The 22,979-nt window shown below is 53.0% G+C and overlaps 2 protein-coding genes across 5 annotated transcripts in view; one reads left to right on the plus strand and one right to left on the minus strand.

Annotated features, from left to right (window-relative positions):
* The first annotated feature begins 1,641 nt into the window (after positions 1-1,641).
* Positions 1,642-16,462, plus strand: Rab35 (RAB35, member RAS oncogene family). Of its 2 annotated transcripts, XM_055605710.1 has the most exons (6): positions 1,660-1,880; positions 7,262-7,312; positions 9,894-10,017; positions 12,738-12,862; positions 12,944-13,068; positions 14,939-16,462. In XM_055605710.1, exons 1-6 carry the CDS (start codon positions 1,829-1,831, stop codon positions 15,065-15,067), a joined length of 606 nt encoding a protein of 201 aa, XP_055461685.1. In that variant the 5' UTR covers positions 1,660-1,828; the 3' UTR covers positions 15,068-16,462. The 2 variants fall into 2 exon arrangements, with proteins under 2 accessions (XP_055461686.1, XP_055461685.1); XM_055605711.1 differs by lacking the exon at positions 12,944-13,068 and having other exon boundaries at positions 1,642-1,880; positions 14,939-15,045.
* Positions 16,463-17,460: 998 nt separating this feature from the next.
* Bicdl1 (BICD family like cargo adaptor 1) overlaps positions 17,461-22,979 on the minus strand; it is an 87,677-nt gene continuing 82,158 nt past the window's right edge. For 2 of the 3 annotated variants that reach the window (XM_055605709.1, XM_055605708.1), the window contains 2 exons: positions 21,445-21,565; positions 17,461-18,923 (listed from right to left, as the gene is read on the minus strand). In XM_055605709.1, coding sequence (XP_055461684.1) covers positions 18,762-18,923; positions 21,445-21,565 — 283 coding nt within the window. In that variant the 3' untranslated portion in view covers positions 17,461-18,761. Of the gene's footprint in view, positions 18,924-20,627; positions 20,737-21,444; positions 21,566-22,979 lie in introns of all 3 variants that reach the window. The other variant, XR_008719984.1, reaches the window with a different exon arrangement.

Below are 22,979 nucleotides of genomic sequence, written 5' to 3' on the forward strand. Positions count from 1 at the left end.
GTGACGTGGTCCACTGCTTCACGGGCCCGGGGACCTGGGGTGCTTCTCTGAAGTCTATCCTCTAGGCTTCTTGCTTTCCACCCGCCTCCTTTACATTTTTTGAGGTTTTTATGTGTATGAGTGTTAGCGTATGTACCATGACTCTGCAGTGCCTGCCAAGGCCAGAGAATGACATCAGATCTGAAACCCGTTACAGACGGTTGTGAGCCACCATGTATGTAGGTGGTGAAGATTGAACTGAGTCCAGTGCTCTTAACTGCTGAGCCATCTCTCCAGTCCTTCCCTGCTTCTTAACTGCCAATCCAGACCCAGGAGCTTTCAACTTCGGATTTCAGGCTCATGCCACACTTGCTTCTGGCAAAACACCTCAAGGCCTGTATCACACAGTCCATGTCAAGGACCTTGCGATTTCTTCAATACCGAAAACAAAAAAACAAATAACAAGCTGCGTAAAACTACCAGCAGCGGAGTGGATAAGAAATAGTGCAACCATCAGATGGAGTACCACAAACGACAGAAGCATACTGTGAATGCACAAGGCACATACTTCTGTGTACTTAAACACACAGGGGAAGTTATGGGAAAGCATGTACCCATTCAAGTAGTATTTCACGCTGTACAAGAAACTTTAATGGGTTACGTGAGAGGTTCAGAAGGAAAACTAATTTGAACTTTGAATTCAATAAGCATCTGTATTTTTGTTTTAAACCCCAGCACTGGCTTTTCTTTTTCCTCCCTCTTCAAAACAGGGTTTCTCTGTGTAGCTCTGGCTGTCCTGGAACTCACTCTGTAGACCAGGCTGGCTTCTCTGAGTGCTGGGACTAAAGGCATGCACACCACCACCCGGCTCAGCACTGCTTCTTATGGGGGAAAGATTAGGAGACTGAAAACAGCAGTATCTCAACAGGTGCTTAACTGGAAAGGACTGGAAGGCTGCATGAAGCAGTGAGGAGGGGCTGAGGGTGGAGTTCGGCTCGCAGAGCGCTTCCCTAGCATGTGCGAAGCTCTGGGTTCAAGTCTCAGCACAACATGAAACTGGACTCAGGCGGTACAGGTAGGAGGATCATAAGTTCATTATCCTCGGCTACTCGGCGAGTCTGGGGCTACCCTGGGCTACTTGAGAACCTGTGTGGAAAAAGTCAAACAAGGATGGCGCAATCTCTGCAAGTCTACAGTAAGGATGGCAGTGGCGGCGCAGGGGGAGGGACAGGAGGGCATCCACCCAAACTGGAAAGGCCTGGGGCTGGCTCTCGATTGCACCTCGGGAAACTGAGGCCGAAGGAACGGACCCGCAGGCGACCAGGGTGCGCCCTACGGATCCGAATCCGGAACGGATACCCATTCCGCCAGAAGCGTCGGACCCTCGGGGTCGTGGGGCTCGGAGGCGACTTCCGCTCAGCGCTGAGCGCCTGGCCGCAGCCCCGCAGCCCCGCAGCCGGCCGTCGTCTCCCTTTCGTCAGGCCTGCGGAACGGATCGGTCCTCTGGAGGGCCGGGACAGGCGCGCTTGCTCGGGACGCCGCCGGGGAGCGTGCGCATCGCGCATGCGCGAGGAGGGCGCGGTCCGCTAGGGCTGCGGCTGCGCAGAGGCGGGGTCGGGCGCCGCGCATGCGCAGTGGTGGGGCGGGGCGGGAAGAAGAGAGGCGGCGGCACCGGCGGCGGCTGCTGAGAAGGAGGAGGTGGGGGGAGCGGAGGGAGGTGTTTCTGTCAGTTCCGGCTGTTTGTTCGGGAAGTGGATCCGCCGCTGCCGGAGCAGCCGGGAGGGAGCTGCGGATCGCGAGGCCAGTACCGACCCCGCCCGCCCGCACGCGCGCGCCGCCCCCGCCCGCCATGGCCCGGGACTACGACCACCTCTTCAAGCTGCTCATTATCGGCGACAGCGGTGAGGGCCGCAGGGGCCGGAGGCGGTGCGGGCCCTGCCGGGCGCGGCCCGCGGGGGCCTCGGGGAGGGCGGGCGGGAGGCGCGGCCCGCGCGGGGCGGGAGGCGCGGAGCTCGGCGGCCGCAGGCCCCGGGGGCGCAGCGAGGGGCTCTGCGCTGCTCCTGGGCGGGTCGGGGTGCCGAGCGCGCAGGATGCGCGCCCCGGCGCTTGCTTCTACCTCACGTGTGACCTTGGTCAAGTCGCGCGATCTCTGGAGTTGACGAGACCTGGGTTCGAGTCCCGGGGCACAAGCTTTTTCACTCTGTGACCTTGGGCAAGTTGCTTCACCTTTCCGAGCCTCAATGCCTGCATCTGAGAAGTGGGGACTTGTTAAACTGAGCCGGCTAAAGTAGGGAAAGTGCTTAGCGCCTGAGCTGGCGTAAAGTAACCTCTAAGTAACTGTTAGTGTTGTCAGCTTGAGTCTCCCCATGAAGACTCAGCCCTCTGTGAAATGGGGCTATTCCCAGGACCTGCCTCTTCGGGTTGCTGTGCGTTTGGATGAGGTGCAGCAGGTACAGCCATAAGCGCATTCCTGCAGAATCGTTACAAAGTCTCTGCATGGTTCAGCTCCCTCATCTGTAGAATGGAGTTGTAGAAAACCTGCCTGACTTGGCTGTTGTTAGCAGCCAGCGAGCATGCACGTAGTGAAGGGAACAGGGCTTGGCACACAGTGGGTGCAGTGTTTGCTGTTACCTTACTGTATGCCAGAGGCAGACGCGGGGGGGGGGGCGGGGGGGGGGGGGGGGGGGGGGGGGGGAGTCTTCACCCAGTCTTTTAGGTGCTTTGTCCGAACACACACACACACACACACCTTTTGATACTGCTCCATCTCTGATTCATAGAGCAGCCTCTGGTACCCCAAGTGCTTAAAATGCATTTGTTCGGTGAATGAACACTGAGTAGCCTTAGCAGTAGCAGACTTGTTTCTGGGCAAGGATGAAGCATTTCAGAGATGTTTGGAGTATGGCAGGTGACCAGATCTGTGGGGTGACAGTGAGTTCAGGGAGGCAGGCCCCAGGATGTTTATGGGAGTGTAGCTGAGGTGCCAGGCTTAGATGATGTTTTAGGAAGGAGGCTGGGGAGCAGCTGAGTTTATAGACTTGTGTGTGGGATAGAAGGTCATGTGACTTGACACAGCCAAGTTGGTGGTAGAGCCTGTGGATTGTTAAGGAAACAGAGCACCAAGTCCCCTGAGACTCAGGATGTAGGATTGTTGGGTGGCATTGTCATAGATGGGTCATGGAAATAAGTGGGTTTTGCTCTCACGGTGAAGTTGGGTTGGGATGTGGTTGGTGGTTTGGATCTGCTGGGAGATGGCTGAAGTCTCAGTGGTTGCTGGTGTCCGGAAAAGTTAGGGCCTAACCAGTGAGGTAGAAGAGTCACTGTGGGATTGGAGTTAGGAAGGTGGAAGGCTGGCTGTGGTTGGAATGAAACAAAACCAGGCAAGCTGTGCAGATTTGAACTTGGACACAGCTGATGCCGTTCTTTGGGCCGGAGGGTTTTCTTTATTCTCTGGCCTTGGTTCAGAGTTGCTGACACTACGGTGCTCGCTCTCCTTTCAGAGCTACAACCAGCCCGCTGTGGGCAGAGGTTTATTATCCCTCCTCAAAGACCACTTGGGCCAGTGTTCATGTCCAGAACTGAAAGGCTAAACTCGGCGAGAAGCTGTAGCTGGTAGGCTTTTCTCTCTTTGAAACCCAGGAGATGGGTTTGGCCTGCTTTCTTATGGTGCACTTTGCGTGGCGTATAGATTTTTTGCTCAGAACTCAGGTGTGAGAGAGGACTCACTGGTCAGGATCTTTGTGGTCATATTTGAGTGTGAACGTTCAGGCCTGGGCTGTGGAGAAGAGGGACATTTCTCCTGGCACTGGGCTGACACGCCAAAGCTGAGCACTTAGGACACTGGGAGATGGTAGCCAGGGGAGTTGAAAAAAATCAGCTTTGCAGCTGAGCAGGGAGCCTGACATCATCCCCTGCCTGCCCTGGCCTCTTGAGTGTGTGCTTCTAAGGAATATCAAATGATTCACAGACACTTTCTCAGCTGATTCTCACACATGGCCTCTGTGGTTTGTCAAGTAAGGAAACTAAGGTTCAGAGGGGAAGCCTGACTGGCCCCAAGTCACACAACTCTCAGCAACTGGGGGTCTCTGCACCGCTCTGCCAGCGCCAAGAGCAGGTGATGCGGGGCTAGCAGTAGGCCTCAGTGGACACTGCTTTCTAAATCTAAGTTCTCCCCACTCAGCCACATTGTACACTTTGTATTCCCTGGGCTTGGGTATCATTTCTTTATACCTGAGGTTCTTTACTTTGAGGTTTCTTTTTTGTAACAATGTCCATGGATGCCAGCCACCCTCATTCTTAGAACCTGGAGGCTAGTGTGCCATCAGTTAAAATCCTTCTCCTATAAGATAAGTAGGCTGGAGCTGGGAGGTGGGCACACAGGGCAGTTTGTCTGAGGTTACATGAGAAGGTGGTCACTGAGGCAGAATTAAAGTTGATATCACTTTACTTGAATTTACAGCAGGCTGGTGCTGAAGGATTAAAAATGATGGGTCTGTAGCCTAAGAGGGAAGCAGTGGGACAAAGCTGGGGTGAAGTCCAAAGCGGCATGCAGAGGAGCAGGTAATGGCCAAGGGGCCTCGAGTGTGCTGGGGCCTGTGCCCCTTGCAGGGTAGCAGACCTTAGGGCTAGTTGGCTAGAAGGAAGTGTTGCTGTGGTGAAAGTAGGCGCCTGTGCTTCTTCTTTGGGTGCATCTGTAGGGTAGATGGCAGCCGGGATGTCTGGGAGGTGGCAGGCATGTCTTGGTTTCTGTTCCTCTCGGGAAAAGTGGAGTTGGAGGTTGGTATCAGGTCCATGGCAGCCAACCATGTTCTGAATACTGCTGAAAGCAGCCAAGGATTTCAAGTCCTTGCCGTCACTGTGGATGGCATCTCTCCCTTGTCTATGACAGATTTGGATAAATTTAATAATAATAATAATAATAATAATAATAATAATAATGAAGGCCGGATGTGAGTATCACAAACCTTGAATCCCAGCACAAGCAGGTGACACTCTGTGAGTCTGAGACCAGCTTGTAGACACATTAAGAGTGTTAGGCCAGCCAGACTTGTCTCAGGGGGACAAGGATTCTGCTGTCTCTGGCCACCAGAGTTTGGGAGCCGCTTCACTGGCAGCTGGTGATGTGCTGCAATAGCGTGGCGTTCCCTGAGACTGTTGGTTTGTGGAGGGTGTTTAGTTGGTAACTAGTAGGTGCTGGGCTCAGCTCACAGCACTGAATGAATGCATAGGAGGAGGGAGGGGAGGCCTGGGTCCTAGAGTACTTACTGCTTAGTACCAGACATGGACTTTTAGCTGAACAAGCGGGATCCAGAAGCCTCCAGGAGGAAGCAGGGGAGGCCACAGGGCCCATGGATTGTTAGTATCAGGCAGAACACCATGAGGACCAGCCTAGAACTTCGGCTCTCCTTGGCCTTAGCAGGAAGCCTCATGGCGGAACAATGAGGAAGTGGTGCTGAGCCAAGCACTGTCAGCTTGAGGCTGAGCAGCAGGTGCCCTAGATGCTTCAGCTGGGTGCTCGGGAGCAGGGCATCTTCCCTCAGACCCAGGTATAGTCAGGAGCAAGTGCTCCTGGGCATCCCTGCCGACTTGCTCACTGGAGATGGCCTGGAGAGGATGTCTGGGCTCAGGTTAGAGAAAGGCAACTGTACAGCTCGGTCTGTAGCAGTGGTTTGCAGCCTCGGTCACTTGAGGGCTGGGGTGGAGCAGTGCTATCTGTGAGGACTGGAGTCAGGCTATGGGTTTCTCTCCTGATATGCACATGTGCTTAAAATTTTATTTCAGTCCCAGGGCATTCATGGGGTCCTAAGGAACGCTTTGCTACCTTTTAGGGATGTGTATAGGAGTCCCTGGGATCGCTTTATACTGGTTTCTGTAAAAGATGCAAGAGAATGGTGGGCTAGCAGCCACTAACATGTTCTGGTTGAATGGCTTTTGGTTGGTTCTGTTTTAAGTCATGCTTCATTACTGGGATTCATTGTGTAGCAGTTCCACAGAAGTGAGCATACTAGGTCACAGGGTCTGGGGCATTTAAATTTTTCTTGGTATTGCCAAATTGCTTTTCAAAGAAACTGAAGTCATTTGCATTTCTACTAAAGGACTGAAAGTGCCCCCATCAAGGGGTACGAATATAGTTCAGTTGGTAAAGTGTTTGTCTCACACACACGAAGTCCTGGGTTTGATCCCCAACACACCTATAACCCCAGTATTTGGGAGGTGGAGGGAGAATCAGATTCAAGGTCATCCTCTGCTTATGGCCTGGGCTATGTGATACCCACCCCCTAAAAAAGTGGGGGAAGGGAAGGAAGGAGCAAGCAAACAAGCCTAGCAGGACATCAGCAGAGGTGTGCAGAGGTGCTTGAGAAGTCTGAACTTGGATCAGTGTTCTGACCTTCCTTTGAGACATCTTAGGTCAGCTACTCATTCTTTTCAGTCCTGGTTTCCTCATCTGAGGAGATACAGTTGGAATTCTGGGAGCATCAAGAGCCACCATACAGACTTGAGTGTGTGTTAAGCTTTCATTCTGAGGTTGACCTATCTAGCCACTTTTGGGTGATGGAGGCAGGAGGACAAGAGGCAAGCAGGTGCACTGGCCAACCAGAACCACTGTGTTTGGAGGTCGCAGGGAAGCCAGGTTCACAAGGCACAGCGAGGAGCTGCTGTGGCAAGTTCAGTGGTCCAAGCACTCATGGGGTGGAGGCCAAGTAAGTGTCTAGCAGAGTCCCCTGCCTCACCCACTCAGCCACACTGACTCAGCTAGGGGTAGGTGACTGACAGTCGGTTCTGGTCATGTGGGCCTCAGTTTCTTTATTTGCAGGATATCCCTGATAAAATGAAAGGCTCTTTCTAGCTTTCCATTGTTTAACCTCCGAGCTATCTCTCTAGCCCTCCAGCTTTCTTTCTTTCTTTTTTCTTTTTTCTTTCAAACTGAAGTGGCATGCTGTTTGCTGAGGGCCTTGCTGAGGACTCACTTGGACTGGTCTCACTTGGTTGACCTTCCTCTTGCTTCTTTCTGTTGTCTGGTATCTCCCTCCAGCCTGCTGGGGCAGCCCTCAGGACAGGGCCTGGGCATGAGGCCCTCTGTCATCTCCCCCAGAGGATTTGAGAGCAGCTTGTCTTACATGAGGACGAAGGAAAAGGTCGGCGATTGAGTGGAAGCGATGTTCTCGGTGTGTGGGGAGACAGGTTGGCCTTGAAGAGTTCTGGTCCCACTGGGCTTCTAAGGAAGGTCGGGCTAACAGGAGGCCCCTCTTACCTGCTCATCTCCATGCTCTCTCTCTCGCAGGTGTGGGCAAGAGCAGCTTGCTGTTACGATTTGCAGACAACACCTTCTCAGGTGAGTCCTCCCTGGGTGCTGTTGGGGTGCTTTAGTTTTCAAATCCTCTCCCCTGTTCGAGAACCCAGATGCTTCTGTCTGATGGGCTTGATTGTCATTCTGGTTGTTGGATGAGGGAAAGAGGGGTTGGTTCTGCCTGGTCCATCTGTTCACAAAAGCCTTTTGCTGTTGCTCACTTCCCTACCTAAGGTCTCTTTGTATCCACATTTAGAAATTGAAAATCTTCCTAGATAGTACATATCTAATAGGAAGATGCCCATAATGAAGAATGATAGCTGTTCCTTTGACAAGAAACATGCTTGAGCCTTCCTATCCATAGGCCACTCTCCCCAACCCTGGTTCTTTGTTACCAGATGGGGTCTCCCTGTGGATCTCTGGCTTGTTCTGGAACTTGCTATGTAGACCTTGTTGGCCTTGAACTCACAGAGATCCACCTCCTTAGTAATGGGATTAAAAACATATGCCACCATGCCCAGCCTTCCCTTGCTCTGAAATGGCTAGGAAGGTAGCTTCTGTCTGGATGGTTTCACTGACCCCACCTCAGCGCTGTGGCTTCTGGCATCACTAGATACATTGTTTCTTCTTGTACACACAGAAGTGAGGTTACTAGGTTACAGGGTCTAGGGTGTTTAAACTTTGCCTGGTACTGCCAAATTGTTTTTTTAAAAAGTCTTATTTATTTGCCTGAAGCTGAAGGCAAAGGGGACCCGCCATGGTACATGAGGGGATATACCTGTGTCGTAATTCACTGTTGCACTGCTCTGAAGAGACACCATGACCACCATAACTCTCACTACAACATTTCATTGGGGGCATAGCTCACAGTTTCAGAGGCTCAGTCCCTTGTCATCTTGGTAGGGAGATGGAACAGTACTGAGAGCTACATCCTGTTCCACAAGCAGAGAGATGAGAGGGAGCCCAAGCCTGGCATAAGCTTTAGAAACCTAAAAGCCTACCCCCAGTGACACACTTCCTTCAGTAAGGCCACACCTCCTAATCCGTTCAAACAGTCCCACTTTCTGGTGACTAGACATTCAACTATAAGCCTGTAGGGGCCATTCTTGTTCAGATCACCACATTGTATTTCATATGTGTAGGTCAGAGGAGTTGGTCCCTTCCTTCCAGCATGTGGGATTGACCTCAGGTCATCCCCCTTGGCAGCAAGTACCTTTACTCATTTGAGCCACCTCACCAGCTCCCAAATTGCTTCTCAAGGAAGCTGTGGTCATCTGCAGCCCTGCCATCTCGCTTTTCCTTTAACTGGGTATTCTGGCTGCAAGTATGTCTGTGGTTGTGACTTTCCATGTGGGTGCTGGGAATTAAATCCAGGCCCTCTTGCTGGGGTGTGGAGGAGCATCTCTGGGCTAGATAGACCCACTAGTTGCCAGCTGCACTGGGACAACCAAAATTGTCTCCAGATTACTCCATGTGTCCTCTGGGGAATAAAGCCCCCTGGCTGAGAACCACTGCTCTTCAGAATCTGGCTCTAGCTTTCTGCCTTGTGCTGTTGTTTTGCTTGCTCACATGTGAGGGGCTGCTGGCGCTAGAGGGTACCAGATGCTGGCCTGGTTTCTGGATGCTTGCTCCAGTGTAGGCCGCCATTCCTCATCACGGCTTTTGCTAAGCTTTTCTAACAACTTCCTGCTTTCATTTCTGTCTCACCTTGAACTTTGGTTTCCCCTTGTCCACACTTCACATGGTTGTCTGTGTCTATCTTTTGAAGGAGGTTCTTGGTAAGTTCGTGAGACCCATGCTTTTAGGCAGGTGTTTGTATGCCTTCACCAGAGTGGACTGCAGAAGGCAGCCGGGCTTGATCCACACCATGTCCCAAGAGCCTTTTTTGTTTTGTTTCCAGACAAGGTTTCTGTGTAGTCCTGACTGTCCTGGAACTCACTCTGAAGACCAGGCTGGTCTGGAACTCAGAGATCTACCTGCCTCCTCCCAAGTGCTGGGATTATAGGTGTGCACCACCACACCTAGCTCCTAAGAGCCATTTTGAAAGCTTCCTGTGCCCTTGGAAAACTCATTGTCCCACTGTCAGACACATAAAACAGTGCACATTCTCAGCAACAGCACAGGCCTGGAGGACTGTCCCTGACTCCTTACTCACCTTTCACCTGGGGCTTAGCCTCACACACCCCAAACTCACTGCAGATATTTTGCTGCTATGCCCCCAGGAAGGTGCAGCGTTGGATCCTATTAGTCAGTTTTGAAAGTCACCCTCCCCAAGAAAATAGAATAGAGAAACCCAAGACAGAGGCTTACTACATTCTCAAGTCAGCCTACCCGTCCCTCCCCTGCCCTTCCACCTCTACTTCCCCAATTGTTTCATATTTTAACTTCCTTCCAGTACGAATTTCTGAACTTCTTACTTTATCCTGTCTCACTTGCATTGTGGGCCTGTTAGAGCAGGTGCGCTTTCTTTGTTGAGGGCTCTGTCCTTAGGGCCCTGACTGCATGGGGCACACACGTTGGGGGGGAGGGTGACCAGGGCCCCGCCCTGAGTAATGGGCCGTGTGCACACACATTGGGGGGGGGTGACCAGGGCCCCCGCCCTGAGTAATGGGCCGCGTGCACACAGGCAGCTACATCACCACGATCGGAGTGGATTTCAAGATTCGCACCGTAGAGATCAACGGGGAGAAGGTGAAGCTGCAGATCTGGGACACAGCAGGGCAGGAGCGCTTCCGCACCATCACCTCTACGTGAGTCCCTCGACCTCCTCACCTGGGGTGTATGCATGAAGTTGAGTGACCGTGCTGAATAGAGCGCGCATGATAGACACATCACTGTATGTGGAAGTGAGGCCGAGGGGTTGCTGGCCTCAGTGGGTGGTGGCAGCGATGCGTGTCCTTCCTGAAGTTAAAGAGGAGGCCACAGTATACGGTGGCGGCTGCCAGGGCTGGGGCATGCGATGAGCTGATACAGACTGCTGTCTGGCATGCCACAGACTGCATAACCCATGCACACTGGTTTACCTGCTGGCCGCACCTTTCTCTTCAGGTGGCAGTAACAGCAGGGTTTGCCTTACGGGACTAGCGACAAGCCCTTCCCTGGTGCCCAGGAAGCCACTGACAGTTCTTGGGCGGGGGTGGGGTGGGGGGAGTCAGTTCTTTGTAGTTTCTGGTCATCCTCCCTGACTCCATCTCTGAGGAGACATGGAAGCTCACAGCTCTTTGGGTCCTTCCTCCACATTCCCAGTCTTTAGCTGGAAAATCCGGTGTCTAGCACATTGCCCTCCTTTTCAGTGCCTTTGTGGAGCTCAGCTGCTCCCAGGAAGAAACCACTCTAGCATTGAGCCCTGCAGTCTTGCTTCTTAGGTGCTCATGAAAACTGTGGAATTGAAATTTTTGTTCTGCTGTGTGTCCTTGGGCAAGCTGCCTATCTTCTGTGCTTGTGTCTCAGAGATTTCTAGTTAGGATTTGCCTCAGTGCTGAGGCTCAAGTCCAGGCCTCTTGCTCTGGGCTTTTCATGGGTCACTTCTGGCTTTCTGTGGTCTGTGCTGGCGTTACTCCATTTTAGAGATAAAGCTGCACACACACATGGGTATGTGTGTGTGAGAGATAGAGGGGGAGACAGAGAGACAGGGCCTCACTGTGTAGCCCTGGCTGCCCTCAAGCTCAAGGTATCTACCTATTTCTACTGGGACTGAAGGCATGTGTCACCTCTCACAGCTAAAGGTGCTTCTGGGAAGTGAGCTCCATGGTATAGTGCGTGTAGGGTTGACCTCTGTGGACATGTCCCAGGTCCTCCTGTGTAAACAGTTCTAAATCTCAGTGGAATATCCCCATTTTGTCAGCATGGAAGTACGGGTGACCATTCTGGGCCCTGGTCTCCTGAGGGGGTTTGTGTGGCAGGGGGAGCACAGGGCTCCTCACCTGAGAGGTGTGGGTGTGGTACTGTCTGCCCTGTGGTGGATTCTTGCGCCATGGGGCCTGGGACTCCTAGGAACAGCGTGCTGTCCTGTTTGGGGACATCAAGATTAGCCCTGCCTTGGAGTCTTAGGCTTGGCCCCCTCTGAGGCAGAAGGCACCTCAGGGGCTGTCAAGGGCACCGTGGAGAGACTCTGCACTGTGACAGTGGTTGGCGAAGAGGATCTCGAGATAGCTGCATGTTTTGGAAGTATGGCAGCTAGTGTAGGAGTGGAAGTGACTGTACCCAGTGTGTCTGTTAAAAGAGCCCTTTGCCATCTGCCAGTCAATTCTTCCTGAGGAGCCTTTCTGGCCTTCAGGTAGCCAGGAGAAGAGTGGATGAAGCCCTGCCCTGGCTTAGGAACCAGACCTGGGTGCTGAGGTTGCAGCTGGGAAGACACCTGGGTGGGAAGACAGAAGCTCCGGTGTCCTATTACCCAGAGGGCCCAGCCTAGGCTCTTTACTTCCCAATGCTCTCCTGGAGTGACAGGAGCGAGGACATTTTTTGTGTCATTCCTTGCTGTCTCCAGCAAAGGAAAGGTTAGAGGCATTCTGCTGGCAGAAATGGGTGTCTGTCCACAGAGGCCTACACCAAGCTATGCTGTGTGCTGAGCTAGTGAGTTTGCTAGGAAACCAGGGCCAGGTTGGTTCAGGGTCCAGGGTTGACATAGTGGAACTGTCAGGCTCCCTCAAAGCCAAGAAGGCTCATGGCCTTGGGACAAGTCTGTGGACAGAGCTTGGTGTTCTGGGAGGGCTCCACCATGTCTGAAGGCCAGACAAATGTTCATTTGGCACCACAGCCTGCTGGTCCACCCTTGGGGCTACCTGCCCTGCCTACCCACTCTTGGCTCTGCTGCCTTCATCTGGACCCAGAGCACGTGGAGGAACACTACTGATGATAAAGAGTACCTAGCAGTTTCTGTACTGCTCCCAGTTTTGGGGGGCCCTCTGTTAGCCCTTCTTCACAGCTGGTTTGGGGTCTGCAGGTTTATTCCCTCCTACAGCTGCTAGAAGCTGGTGTGTCCTCTGCACTCGCCCTCAGTGGCACAGTCAGCCAAGAGAAGGAAAAAAGTGTCACCAGGGGAAAGGGACACACTTTGCCATGGCTTCATGTGGGAGCAGCCTCTTGGGATGGCATTTTACTACTGAGATTTGAGAGAAAGTTTGAATGTTTAAACAGGAATGGTGATAACATGGTGTCAAATACAAAAAATTGCTGAATTCTAAAAACAAAAGGAGAACTTCAGAGAAGTTTCCAGCTCAGGGCACACTGAGTCACCTCGGCTGACTCTTAGGTCTGGTCCACCTCTCAGTCATCTGCCCCCACTGCTGCTGCCAAGGGCAGGCCTGAGAAGCCAGTGCTGCTGGAGCAGCCTGTCCTGCTGGTCAAGGCTGGGTGCAGGGCTTGGTCTGGCTCTGGTCCCCGTCCCCTTCCCCAGCCCTGCTGGGGCTAGCAGGTTCCCGGAGGCCCCTCATCCGGGCCCACAGCCCTGATGCACATCTCGGCCCTACAGGTATTACCGGGGGACCCACGGGGTCATTGTGGTTTACGACGTCACTAGTGCTGAGTCCTTTGTCAATGTCAAGCGATGGCTTCATGAAATCAACCAGAACTGTGATGATGTTTGCCGAATATTAGGTGAGCCTGGACCCCAAGGGTGGGGCGGTGGGAGAGCAGCAGCTGGCGCTTGCAGGCATTTGACTATGCTCTGTCTTAAAGTGGGCAATAAGAATGACGACCCTGAGCGGAAGGTGGTAGAGACAGAAGATGCCTACAAATTTGCTGGGCAGATGGGGATCCAACTCTTTGAGACCAGTGCCAAGGAGAATGTCAACGTGGAAGAGGTAAGCTCTGGCTGAGCCCCAGGCAGAGGGCAGGTGAGCACCCGTGGGCTCTTCTCCATCACGGTCTCCTCTCCCCGCCCCAGGCCTGTAGGTATCCCAGTGGCCAGCAGTTATTTAGTGCCCACTGTGAGCTGGCTGTTGTGCGGGCCCTTTAAGGTCTCTGCTCCTAGCTCAGCTGTCCTCCGAGGTAGGAGCCCATGTTTCTTGAAGGAAAACTGAAGTTCCTCTCACTGAATGGCCTTAGGAATCCACCGGTGAGAGGTGGTGTCAAGCCTGGATCTTTCTCACCCCAAAGCCATGCAGTTTCTGTTGCTCTCTCGAGGCCATCACTACCACCTTTCCTGCCCCTCTTGGTTGCTCGCTTTCCTGGTCTCCAGAGTGCAAGTGGGCACCTGCTGAGAGGTTCCTGGGGTTTATGGGCAGAACTTCCACCCAGGCAATCTCTTCATTTGTAGCTGCTGCAAAGCAGCAGTGATTGTGTGAGAGAGAAGCTAGAGCTTTTGCCACAAGCCCCAGTTGGCCCACTGACTGGCCCCAGAGGAGTCTAGAGGTGCCTGGGGAAGTTGGGTTCTCACTGTATTGGGAACACTGGTTCCTCAGAGCCAGGGCAGGGCCTGCCTCTTCAGAATTCATTTGTTCATCTGTACAGTGAGAGTTGTTGTTCTCCAGGTTGTGAGGACCAAGAGCTGGCTAGTGTATGCAGCATGCTTGCTCAGTGGGTGGCGATGCTGGCACAGCTCTCCTCTAGAAAGACTTGTGTGTATGCGTGCATGTGCAGAAGACGGCATTGGAAGCCATGGAGCTGGAGAGCTGCTTGTCAGGTGCCCACTTGTAATGTGGGTGCTGTGATCCCACCCCTGGTCCTCATGATGGCACAGTAAAAGCTCTTAGCACTGAGTCATCTCGTCTGGTTTTGGGGGCATTTGAGCCCATAGTTTAGCTTTTTGGTGCCTTCTGCCACCCTGCAGTTGCCTTTATCTTCTGGGGCAGAATGGACATGAGGCCTGAGTCTTGGTGGCTCCTGACACCAGTACACTGGGTAGTCAGGGAAGGGTTTAGGCAGACTGTCCGGCCTCGCTGCAGTGAAGTGGTAGCAGGTGGACAGGCAGTGGCTTCCTTCCATCTACATTTAGAGCAGCATACCTTTGTCTTGCCAGAAGGTTCTACTTGAAGGGATCTTCCTATGTATTAAAAAGGACTGGAGATGGCTCGGTGATTAAGGTTGTATTGCTGGCATGGAGCATCTGACTTCAGTTCCCATGCCAGGCAGCTCAACCACTCCAGTGCCAGGGGATCTGATGCTGGCTCCCATGGGTACCTGTACTTATGTGCACATACAGATACAGGAGGAAAAGACCAAAAGTCTTCAAGAGATTGACTTCCCCAAGACAGCTCTGGTCTTTCAACATTGCTTTTTAACCTTTAACAATGCTAGCTAGCCTAGAGCAGTGGTTCTCAACCAGTGGGTCCTGATCCCTTCCCAGGGGCTCACATAATCAGTTATTTACATTACAGCTCATAGCAGCAGCAAAATTACAGTTATGAAGCAGCAATGAAGTGATTTATGGTTGAGGTCGCCATGACATGAGGAACTATATTAAAGGGCTGCAGCCTTAGGAAGGGTGAGAGCCTCTGCTCCAGAGTCTGTGGAGAGGGCCCACAGTACACCTGTAATCCCAGCACCGGGGAGGCAGAATGAGGAGAGCTGTGAGTTTAAGGCCAGGCTGGGCTGTACAGCTGTGTTGAAACACCATGCGCACGCACACACGTGCACGCAGACAGTTCACAGAGGAATGGAAATGGCCTGGGGAGGTGGCTGTGCTACAGTGGGTGAAGTGCACTCTACTCAGCCTTGCTCTATCATCTCCAGATGTTCAACTGTATCACAGAGCTGGTTCTACGAGCAAAGAAAGACAACTTGGCGAAACAGCAGCAGCAACAACAGAACGACGTGGTGAAGCTCACGAAAAACAGTAAACGAAAGAAACGCTGCTGCTAATGCCCCGGTCCACTGCAGAGACTGCACTGCTACCCTCCCCAGCCCGAGGCCCTCGGGGGCACCTCGGGGACAGTCTCAGTTTAGTGCCGTTATTTAAAGAATTCTCTCCACGTTTTTGTATCGGGAGGCGCCATCGGCACATCCTCCCCCTTCCCCTTGAGTGCCAAGAAGGTGTTGGACGAGCCTGCCCTTCCCGACTGGTGCCCTTTTTCCTGCTGAGGCGCCTGGACCTGGTGAGGACGCTGCCAGCTGAGCGGACTGATTAACCCATTTGTACATAGTGTATATTGCATTAACCAGCTGCACACCCTCAGCCTGCTCTGGCTTTTGCCTCCTTCCTGCCAACCTGCTGCAACAGACCCTCCCAAGCCCTCCTATTCCATCTCGACGGCAGCTTCCTGAGGAGCCGGCCTCATGTCCTAGCTGAGTCTTTGGCCATCTTGGGGCCCATGGAGTGCACTCCACATGGCTCCTACCCTACAGCTGCTCCAGAAGCTGGGGAACCCGCCTCCACACTGGCCCTGCCTTCTGCTGGCCCTAGGCCTTCAGCTCCATAGAGGAAGTCAGTCCTGCCCTTTTGGCCAACAGGTTTCTCGTTCTGCCTTCTCAGATGTCTCTGCTACAAACCCAGGGAGCTGTGGCTTCTCACTTGCCCAACATGTTTCAGTTCCAGCAGAAAGGTAGGGGTTCAGAGATGGAGCTTGTAAGGGGGAGCATTATTTTAACAGACACAACAAATGAAGCCAAATCAAACGAACTAAGTTCCTCAATTATTTCCTTTGAGATCTGATTAGTTCAATAGCAAAAGTTGTAACTGTCCCACTTTGGGCTCAGTGATTTTAGAAAAGGTGTGATGGCTTCTGTTCACGGCTAGGCTTTCCCTTTCCTGGGGAAAGGAAGGGCCTTGCACCCTTGTTCCTGTGTGTGCAAGGGCCTCCCACTGGAGCTGGTCTGTAATGTAGTACTAGGCGCCTCTGGCAGCCTGGGGCTGCCGGCCTATGGGAGACACCTCCAAGCTGGGACAGGCAGCTTTGCATTACTGACAGACCGGTTTTAGTGTGAAGCGGTAGGAAGATTCCTTAGCCACTGGGAAGCAGTGGCAGTGGGGTGGGGGTAGCCAGTGACCACCCACCCACTCACCCCAGTTCCCTGGAGTAACCAGGGTAATCTGCATTTGATTACTTCCCCTTCTCCAGGACACTTGGTTCCCTTTCCCCTAAGGATCATGTAACTGGGAAGAACTGATTTGGACACCATAATGGGTTTTACTAGATTTCCTTTCCTAGCGATTTCCAGGCACAGTCCTGACTGGACAATCATCACAGAATACTGCAGATTTTCCATGTTAACACTGTGGATGGGTTTTTAATCAATAAAACTGGGGTTTTCTTCTCACCTGTCTCTCCGCTTGTCCGAACTGTGGAAAGCTGGGCTTCCGTGTCACGGGCCTGCTGTTGAGTGTCAGGCTGGGTTTGGGGGCTGTGGAGGACACTTGAGGGCCAAGCAGCAGGCGGCTCCCTGGGACCCAGGTGAGCCAGCCAGGAGTTGAGGGCCTGCTGTTCTGGCAGAAGGGGTCACGCGTGCTTCTGAGCTCCTGGGAAACCAGTGGAGGAGTGTTTGCCAGCTCAAGCAATAAGAGGGTGCATCCAGGAGCATCCAGCCCAGGTTGGATGCTGCTATGGCTTCTGGCACCTGCTGGGTAAGGCCCAGGTGCTGGGTAATTTTGGTGACAACAGTGTGCCCGTCCCGAAGAGTGTTACATGCATGAGTGGGGTGAGGGTGGGGGCTAAGGGAGGGGGGGCTCAGGGCTAAACTGGTGTCCTGGTGGACCTGATGTGAAACTCCTGTCAAACAACAAACTTTTAAATAAGGTTTGCTAGGATTATTTCTGTATTGAAAGTTTCTAATTATGCTTTTTAAAAAAAAAAATACTAAAAATAAAGGTTCAAGCTGCCAAATTTCCTTCCAGGGTTTGTTTGCTCTCCTTCCCCTGTGCTCTGGGTACCTGGTTTCTTCCGCTGCAGATTCCGGTGGTCTCTGGTGCTGCGCAGGTGTCTGCGGAGGACCCTGGGCCAAGGATGTTTTCTCCATGAACGGACGGTTCGGGGTGGTGTTTCCCCTCCGGGCCCAGAGCACGTGTGGGAAGATGCCAGGGGAAGCTCCGTGTTTATTCTGCACATGCCGGAAGGGTGCAGTGGAAGCTTGTGCTTGGAATGAGTTCTCCGAGCTGGAACTAGACAAGAGGGTGTGGGGCAGAGATACTGCCACCTTCACAAGTGCCTCTTCTGGGTCCAGTACTGCCCCTCTACAGCAGCGGCCCAGTGAAGGCTTTTGACACACAGAGCATGTTCATACCAAACAACCCTCCACGTACCCAGGAACTGAGGCAGAAGTTCTGTAGAAATTTCATTTTATTCTTATTCAGACTATTTTCAAAAGAAGCAGTGATGCGCTGTTTTTCTAAAAATATGCCTTTATAGATTTATATGTGTGTATTATAAAATTCATACGTGTATTTACACAATTGCTACATACAAAATTACAGCACTGTGGTATGTACATATCTATAAGTACATTCTTTCTGCTCAGCCCTGCTGTGCTTTTCCGCAGTGAGGGCAGGAGGCTCAGTGAGTGGTACGCAGCCGCAGGCCTGCAGGCCGGGCCCGCACAGCCTGAGCTGGGGCCTCAGCAGAGGTGGGGTGGCTACTGCAGAAGGAGCAGAAGCAGCAGGCTGCAGACCGTGGCCCTTGGAGGCCTGGTGGGCACTATGTGGAGGCTCCCAGCAGCCTTACCCCATCCACCTGTGGCACCCATGCTGCCTTCAGTGCAAGGCTGGTTAAACCAGGCCCCTCGGAGGCCGTTCTCTGGCCTGCACGTGCTCGGCTTGGCCAAGAGGTTGTATTTGAGGTGGAGGGGGCTGTGGAAGACAAGGGCCCTCCCAGCCCTACCCCGTGGTGGTGGTGGTGGGTGGTGGGAGTCTGGAAGGCTACAGCCTAAAGAGGGCTAATGGAAATGCTGCCTGGCCCAGGCCTCCCTAGGGGTAAGGACTGCACTGGAGGAAGCTGAGTGGTGGCAGCCAGAAGACAGGACCTTCCCTGGGGTACAGGATGGCCTCAGCAGAGTTTGGGTACACCCAGTTCTTAGGCCCCACAGCCACAGGCTAGGCCTCCTGTGTTACAGGGGCTCCAGCAGAGGTGCATGCACGTGGGTGAGGGCTGTGCCTCCCCTCACTCCAGGCCAGTGGCTGGGGTGGAGTGGAGGCTCAGGCCTCCTGAGACATGCACAGGAGGGCCTCACTCTCTGCTCCCCATGTTCAAAATCCAAGGAGACAGCAGAGCCTTTAGGGTGGGCTGTGATCAGCTGGGTCTGAATGGCAGAGCCCATCGGTGGGCTGCATGGGAAGAGACTGAGCCTGACCACTAACAGGATCCTGGGGAAGCCCAGGCTGAGGCTTGGCTTGGGCAGTGGGGACAGGGGTTCATTCCTGTCGCTTGGTGGGGAGCAGCCTTCAGAGGACAAGCCAGGCCACCTATCTCTCAGTCTCCATTACATTGACAAAAGAGAGTGAGCTTTCCGGAACCAACTGGGTCCCAGGGCAGGCGGGCAGGCAGTGTAGCTGCCCAGCCACAGCTGAGGGGAGACCCTTTTCAACTGCCGCTAGTCCCCCATCCTCAATGGCCTGACTCCTCCACACTTAAATTTTCCTGAAGAAGGAGAAGAGCCGTTTGCCATCCATGGTGCTGTGTTCCTGGCCCCGCCCTTCGCCGTGGCCCCTAGAGAAGGCAGCAGCAGGCCGGCTCTGTTCCTTCAGGTGCGTGTCCATCAGCTGCCTGTCAATGACTCTGTGCATGTCATCCTGCAGAGAGGGAGAGGGGATGGGGATAAGCAGCTGCTCTTAATCTGGCCCTGGGGTGGGGCAGGGAGGTGACAAATGTGGGCAGAAGGTGAAGATGAAGTATGAAATGAGGAAGCACTGTAATTGGGGCTGGGGGACCAACAAAGTGGTGAATGTGAAAGTAGTACCATGCCAGGATACATAGGTGCCATACAGCGCTTAGTCTCAGGGCCAGTGTCCTCCCTCCTGATGATGTGTTTAGGCCTAAATAACAGAGCAGCCGCCTCTCCCACTCCCAATACTAGCTTATGAGGCTGTCTGGATACCCATGGTCTGGTTTGCCACCCCATCCTCAGCCCAGAGTGATCTTAGCTTGCCAGCTCTCTAGCCCAGTGACCTGGCCCCAAGAGGTTACTGGTGTCCTAATTTCTCCTTCAAATCATTTACAGGCTAAGCCACTATGCCCACATTCCACAGGTAGCCACTATACGCTTGGGACAGCCTTTACCCCTCTGGCCAGGCAATGCCATCTTGAAATGTGGTCTTGCTCCAAGTCAGAAGTCTATTGGCTTCTTTCTAGGGTAAGGACCTTAACCGTCTAATTAGCTGGCTGCCTAGAAAATGCACCCCACACTGTCTTACAAGAGCAGCTTTGGACAGTCCCCTCTAGTCCTGATTCTGACTAGGAAAAAGCCACCTGACAATGGGTTGTGCCAGTATCAAGTGCAAGAGGCCCTGTGTGATGACCATGGTACCCAAACACCACCACCTTCTGCCTCCTTCAGCTTTTAGCACAGTTGTGAGCTCTGTGAGTTCTGACAAAAAGCCCCGAAACAAAACTCACAGGGACTGACTCAGCTGCTGGAACCCAAGCACATGGTAGGTGAGAGCAGGCTGAGGTGGGCTCCCAGCAGCAGGTAGAGATGGGCTCTGTGGCTCTGAGTAGTCACTGAAGAAAAGAGGGGGAAACCCGGAGAGCCTGGCTCTGCTCCTGACCAGCTTGTCTGTCACCTCTGCTTCACTTATGTTCTGACCTGTGGGTATCACTTGAATATCTTTGAAGGTTTCAGAATGAAACCAAAGCAGGTTCTTTCCCATCACCAGGTGGTAGGGAGTCCACAGCTTGCACCCCTATTCTCTCCTTCCATCCTCACCATCCTCCTCACATTCAACTTCCCAGCTCTCCTCCCCCTCTTTATCCTTTCCCTGCCAGCTCCATTTTCCATTTGCCTCTTAGATTAGACCCTGTCATTTTGCCAACACATGGCTCCTGCTTCCAAAGCCCCAATGTAGAATCTCAGCACAGTATTCTCCAACCTATTTAGGCAAGCTCAATAAAAGGGAAAAGTCAGTGATCCTTAGGAAAAAGTCCTTTCAACACTGTCGTGTTTTCTAGGGCAGTCACTTCAAACTGCACTTTTATATTTTAAATAACCAAGTTCAAGAAGGGAATTCTATTAAACACACCTCCTTGGAACTTCACATACAGGCGCAGGACCTGGTCATGTGTTAAAACCCATCTCTAATGAAGCGGCATCGGCCTGCCACTGTTGCCAAACTCATGGCAGTGATGGAAAGAAGGAGGCTGGGGCTTGATGGCACATCACACTGCACAGAGATGAGGCTGGGCTCCAGCACACAGGACATGGTGGGCTGCGGGAATGTGGCAGATGCAGGACAGATGGCAGAGAAAAACAGATGAATGGACACGAGGCTCAATCTCACCTCAAAGGCAGGAGGGGTGTACAACTAAAGCTGTTGGTACAGGAACTGAGAAAGGCCACTAGATCAGAAACCAAAGGAGCCAGATAGTAAAAAGCCCTGAGGAAGCAAACTGTAGTTGGGAGAGAAGAGAGAACAGCTTTGGTAAGCCAGGGTTCTGGCTAGCTGGCTGATGGTCGGAGCCAGGGAGCCAGTGACCTGATGGTATAGCCAGGACTGTGGTTGCCAGACCCACAGGGCCATAGCGTAATGGCCACTGCTATTCTGTCTGCCACTGTGGGGCTCACCTCATTAAGTCACAGATGACTTTCCAAATCTAGCAGCTTAGAATTTCTTGGAGATGTTAATCACTAGACCCACATTCTGACGTCAGCCTATCCCTACCCTACCTCACCCACGAGTCACAACCCTGGGGCTGTATGGAGTCAGGAGACCCTGATATGGTGGTCCTAGAGATAGACACACTGGCTCATTTACTCCAGGACTCTGCCAGCACAGTGCCCTTGGAAAAAGAAAGCCATGGGCATCTGAGAAGGGCAGGGCAGCAACTGTGTGGGAGGACTGCTGAGCTAAACCCAGATGTGCATTTCATTCAGTCACTTGGGGGCCCCAATATTAGTTTAAAACAAACAGCATGAGCAGCTGAGGGAGGGCCCAGTCCACCCCTGGTGGCAGGACATCTGTAGCATGGGCTGCCTGGGTGACACAAGGGCACTCAAGGCATTCTTCCCTGGGGACTAGGAGCCAGGGCCTCACAGGTCTTATATGTGCTGATTCAGAGGCGCTCCTTGGCGTTCCCCCACCTCAGGCTCTTGTTTACCTGCCAAGCCTCAAGCTGCTGTGAGAGGTTCAGTTTCTGCTGAATGGCATCCAGGAGCTGGCTGTTCAGAGACATCATGTCCATCTTGCACTTGGCAAGCTCCAGCTCTACAGCGTTCTTCCTGCAAACAGGTGAGCCACGGTGAGCAGGGGCACCTGGAGTCTAAGGGTCCGAAAAGGGACACCGACACCTGAAGGTCGGCAGCGTGCTTCCTGACCGAGCTTATAAGGGACAAGCTCTCTTCCATAAATGCGAGATGGAGTGGGCAAGGAGGGCTTTTCCATGGGGACCAGAGCCCAGACAGCATCAAAGGCCTCTCAGCAAAGGAGCTGCTTGCTGATCCTGCCCACAAGGCTGAGCACGCTGCAGGGTGGAGACCTGCTGCTGCTGTGGGGGAGGCGGATACTCCTCTGGACTCCTCCTTTAGAGGAAGCCACACAATGGTGACTACAGTTTGGCAATTCCAGTATCTAATAATCGAGGAACTGTTTAAAAAATTAAAAAGGCAACACAACAATGGGCACCCAGATACACATTGTTTACTGACAATTTATCAAGATGGATCTAGGGAGGAAAAGGTCGAGCTCTGTGAAATGAAACTGCCAGTGTGTCAATACACAAGACACACCAAAATGCACTGGATTATGTCTGGTGATGTCGATGATGCTAACTCTCCCAACATGCTTTAGTATTTTCAAGCTTGCATGCTTTGGGGACTACTTTGTCCACCGTCCCAACATTATTATATTATAGCTGCTCAATGCTAAAAAACGGACCGGTTGGGGTGGGTATGAAAGAAGGGTGCAGTTAACTGAGCTGCCTCTGCAAAGGCAGCAGCCACTGCCTGAAAGCATACTGTATCAGAGCCGCAGGACTGGCCTGCAGAGGCCTCAGCGCTGGGCTCAGAACACCACACTAACCGAGCAAGCCGGAAGAAGCAGAGCTCAGACTATACTTCCTCCCTGCCTCGCCCTCCACCCAGCAATTAGTCACCTGCTCCGCACCCCAGCCTGCCCTAGACAGGCGCACCCACCCGCCCCTTTGCTGGAGAGGCAGCTCCGGACAACGTTGGGCTCACCCTGGCCCCGCCCACTGCGGCTTGCAGGTCACGGGGATAGGACTAAACCTGTCCAAGCATTCAGACGCGGCAGGTTGCTTCCGTCATGCGCACTGCCATTGGCTATCAGAGAACAGCGGAAATCCTCATGGCAGCGGTTGCCACGGACGCGATTTGCCTGACAGTTCCCAAACCAGCTGCTCTAGCCTCAGGAGGTACCGTGTGTCTGCCAGCAGATGGCGCAGCGAGCAGCCCAGAGCTACGAAATGTGCTGACTAACGCCTGGGCCAAGGGCCTGCGCAGAGTTCAGAAGGGAAAGGGGAGTCTCCAGGAGGCCAGACCCAGAAAGCATAGCCACACAAGTCTCTCATTCAAACATGAATCATATTCTTTAAAAACGGGTATTTCCAACGCCCAGAAAAATTCCTTATATAAATGAAGTCACTGGTTTTTGTTTTTTGTTTTTGTAAGGCAGGCT

This window comes from Psammomys obesus, unplaced genomic scaffold (assembly GCF_907164565.1).
Source record: "Psammomys obesus unplaced genomic scaffold, mPsaObe1.curated_primary_1811, whole genome shotgun sequence".
In the NCBI taxonomy this organism is placed as follows: Eukaryota; Metazoa; Chordata; class Mammalia; order Rodentia; family Muridae; genus Psammomys; species Psammomys obesus.

Excerpts from the sequence above, each read along its gene's own strand:
- Rab35 (XM_055605710.1), top strand. The coding sequence starts at position 1,829 with ATGGCCCGGGACTACGACCACCTCTTCAAGCTGCTCATTATCGGCGAC. Across the intron at positions 1,881-7,261 it reads GCTCATTATCGGCGACAGCG|GTGTGGGCAAGAGCAGCTTG; the intron begins GTGAGGGCCGCA and ends TCTCTCTCGCAG. Across the intron at positions 13,069-14,938 it reads AGAATGTCAACGTGGAAGAG|ATGTTCAACTGTATCACAGA; the intron begins GTAAGCTCTGGC and ends TATCATCTCCAG.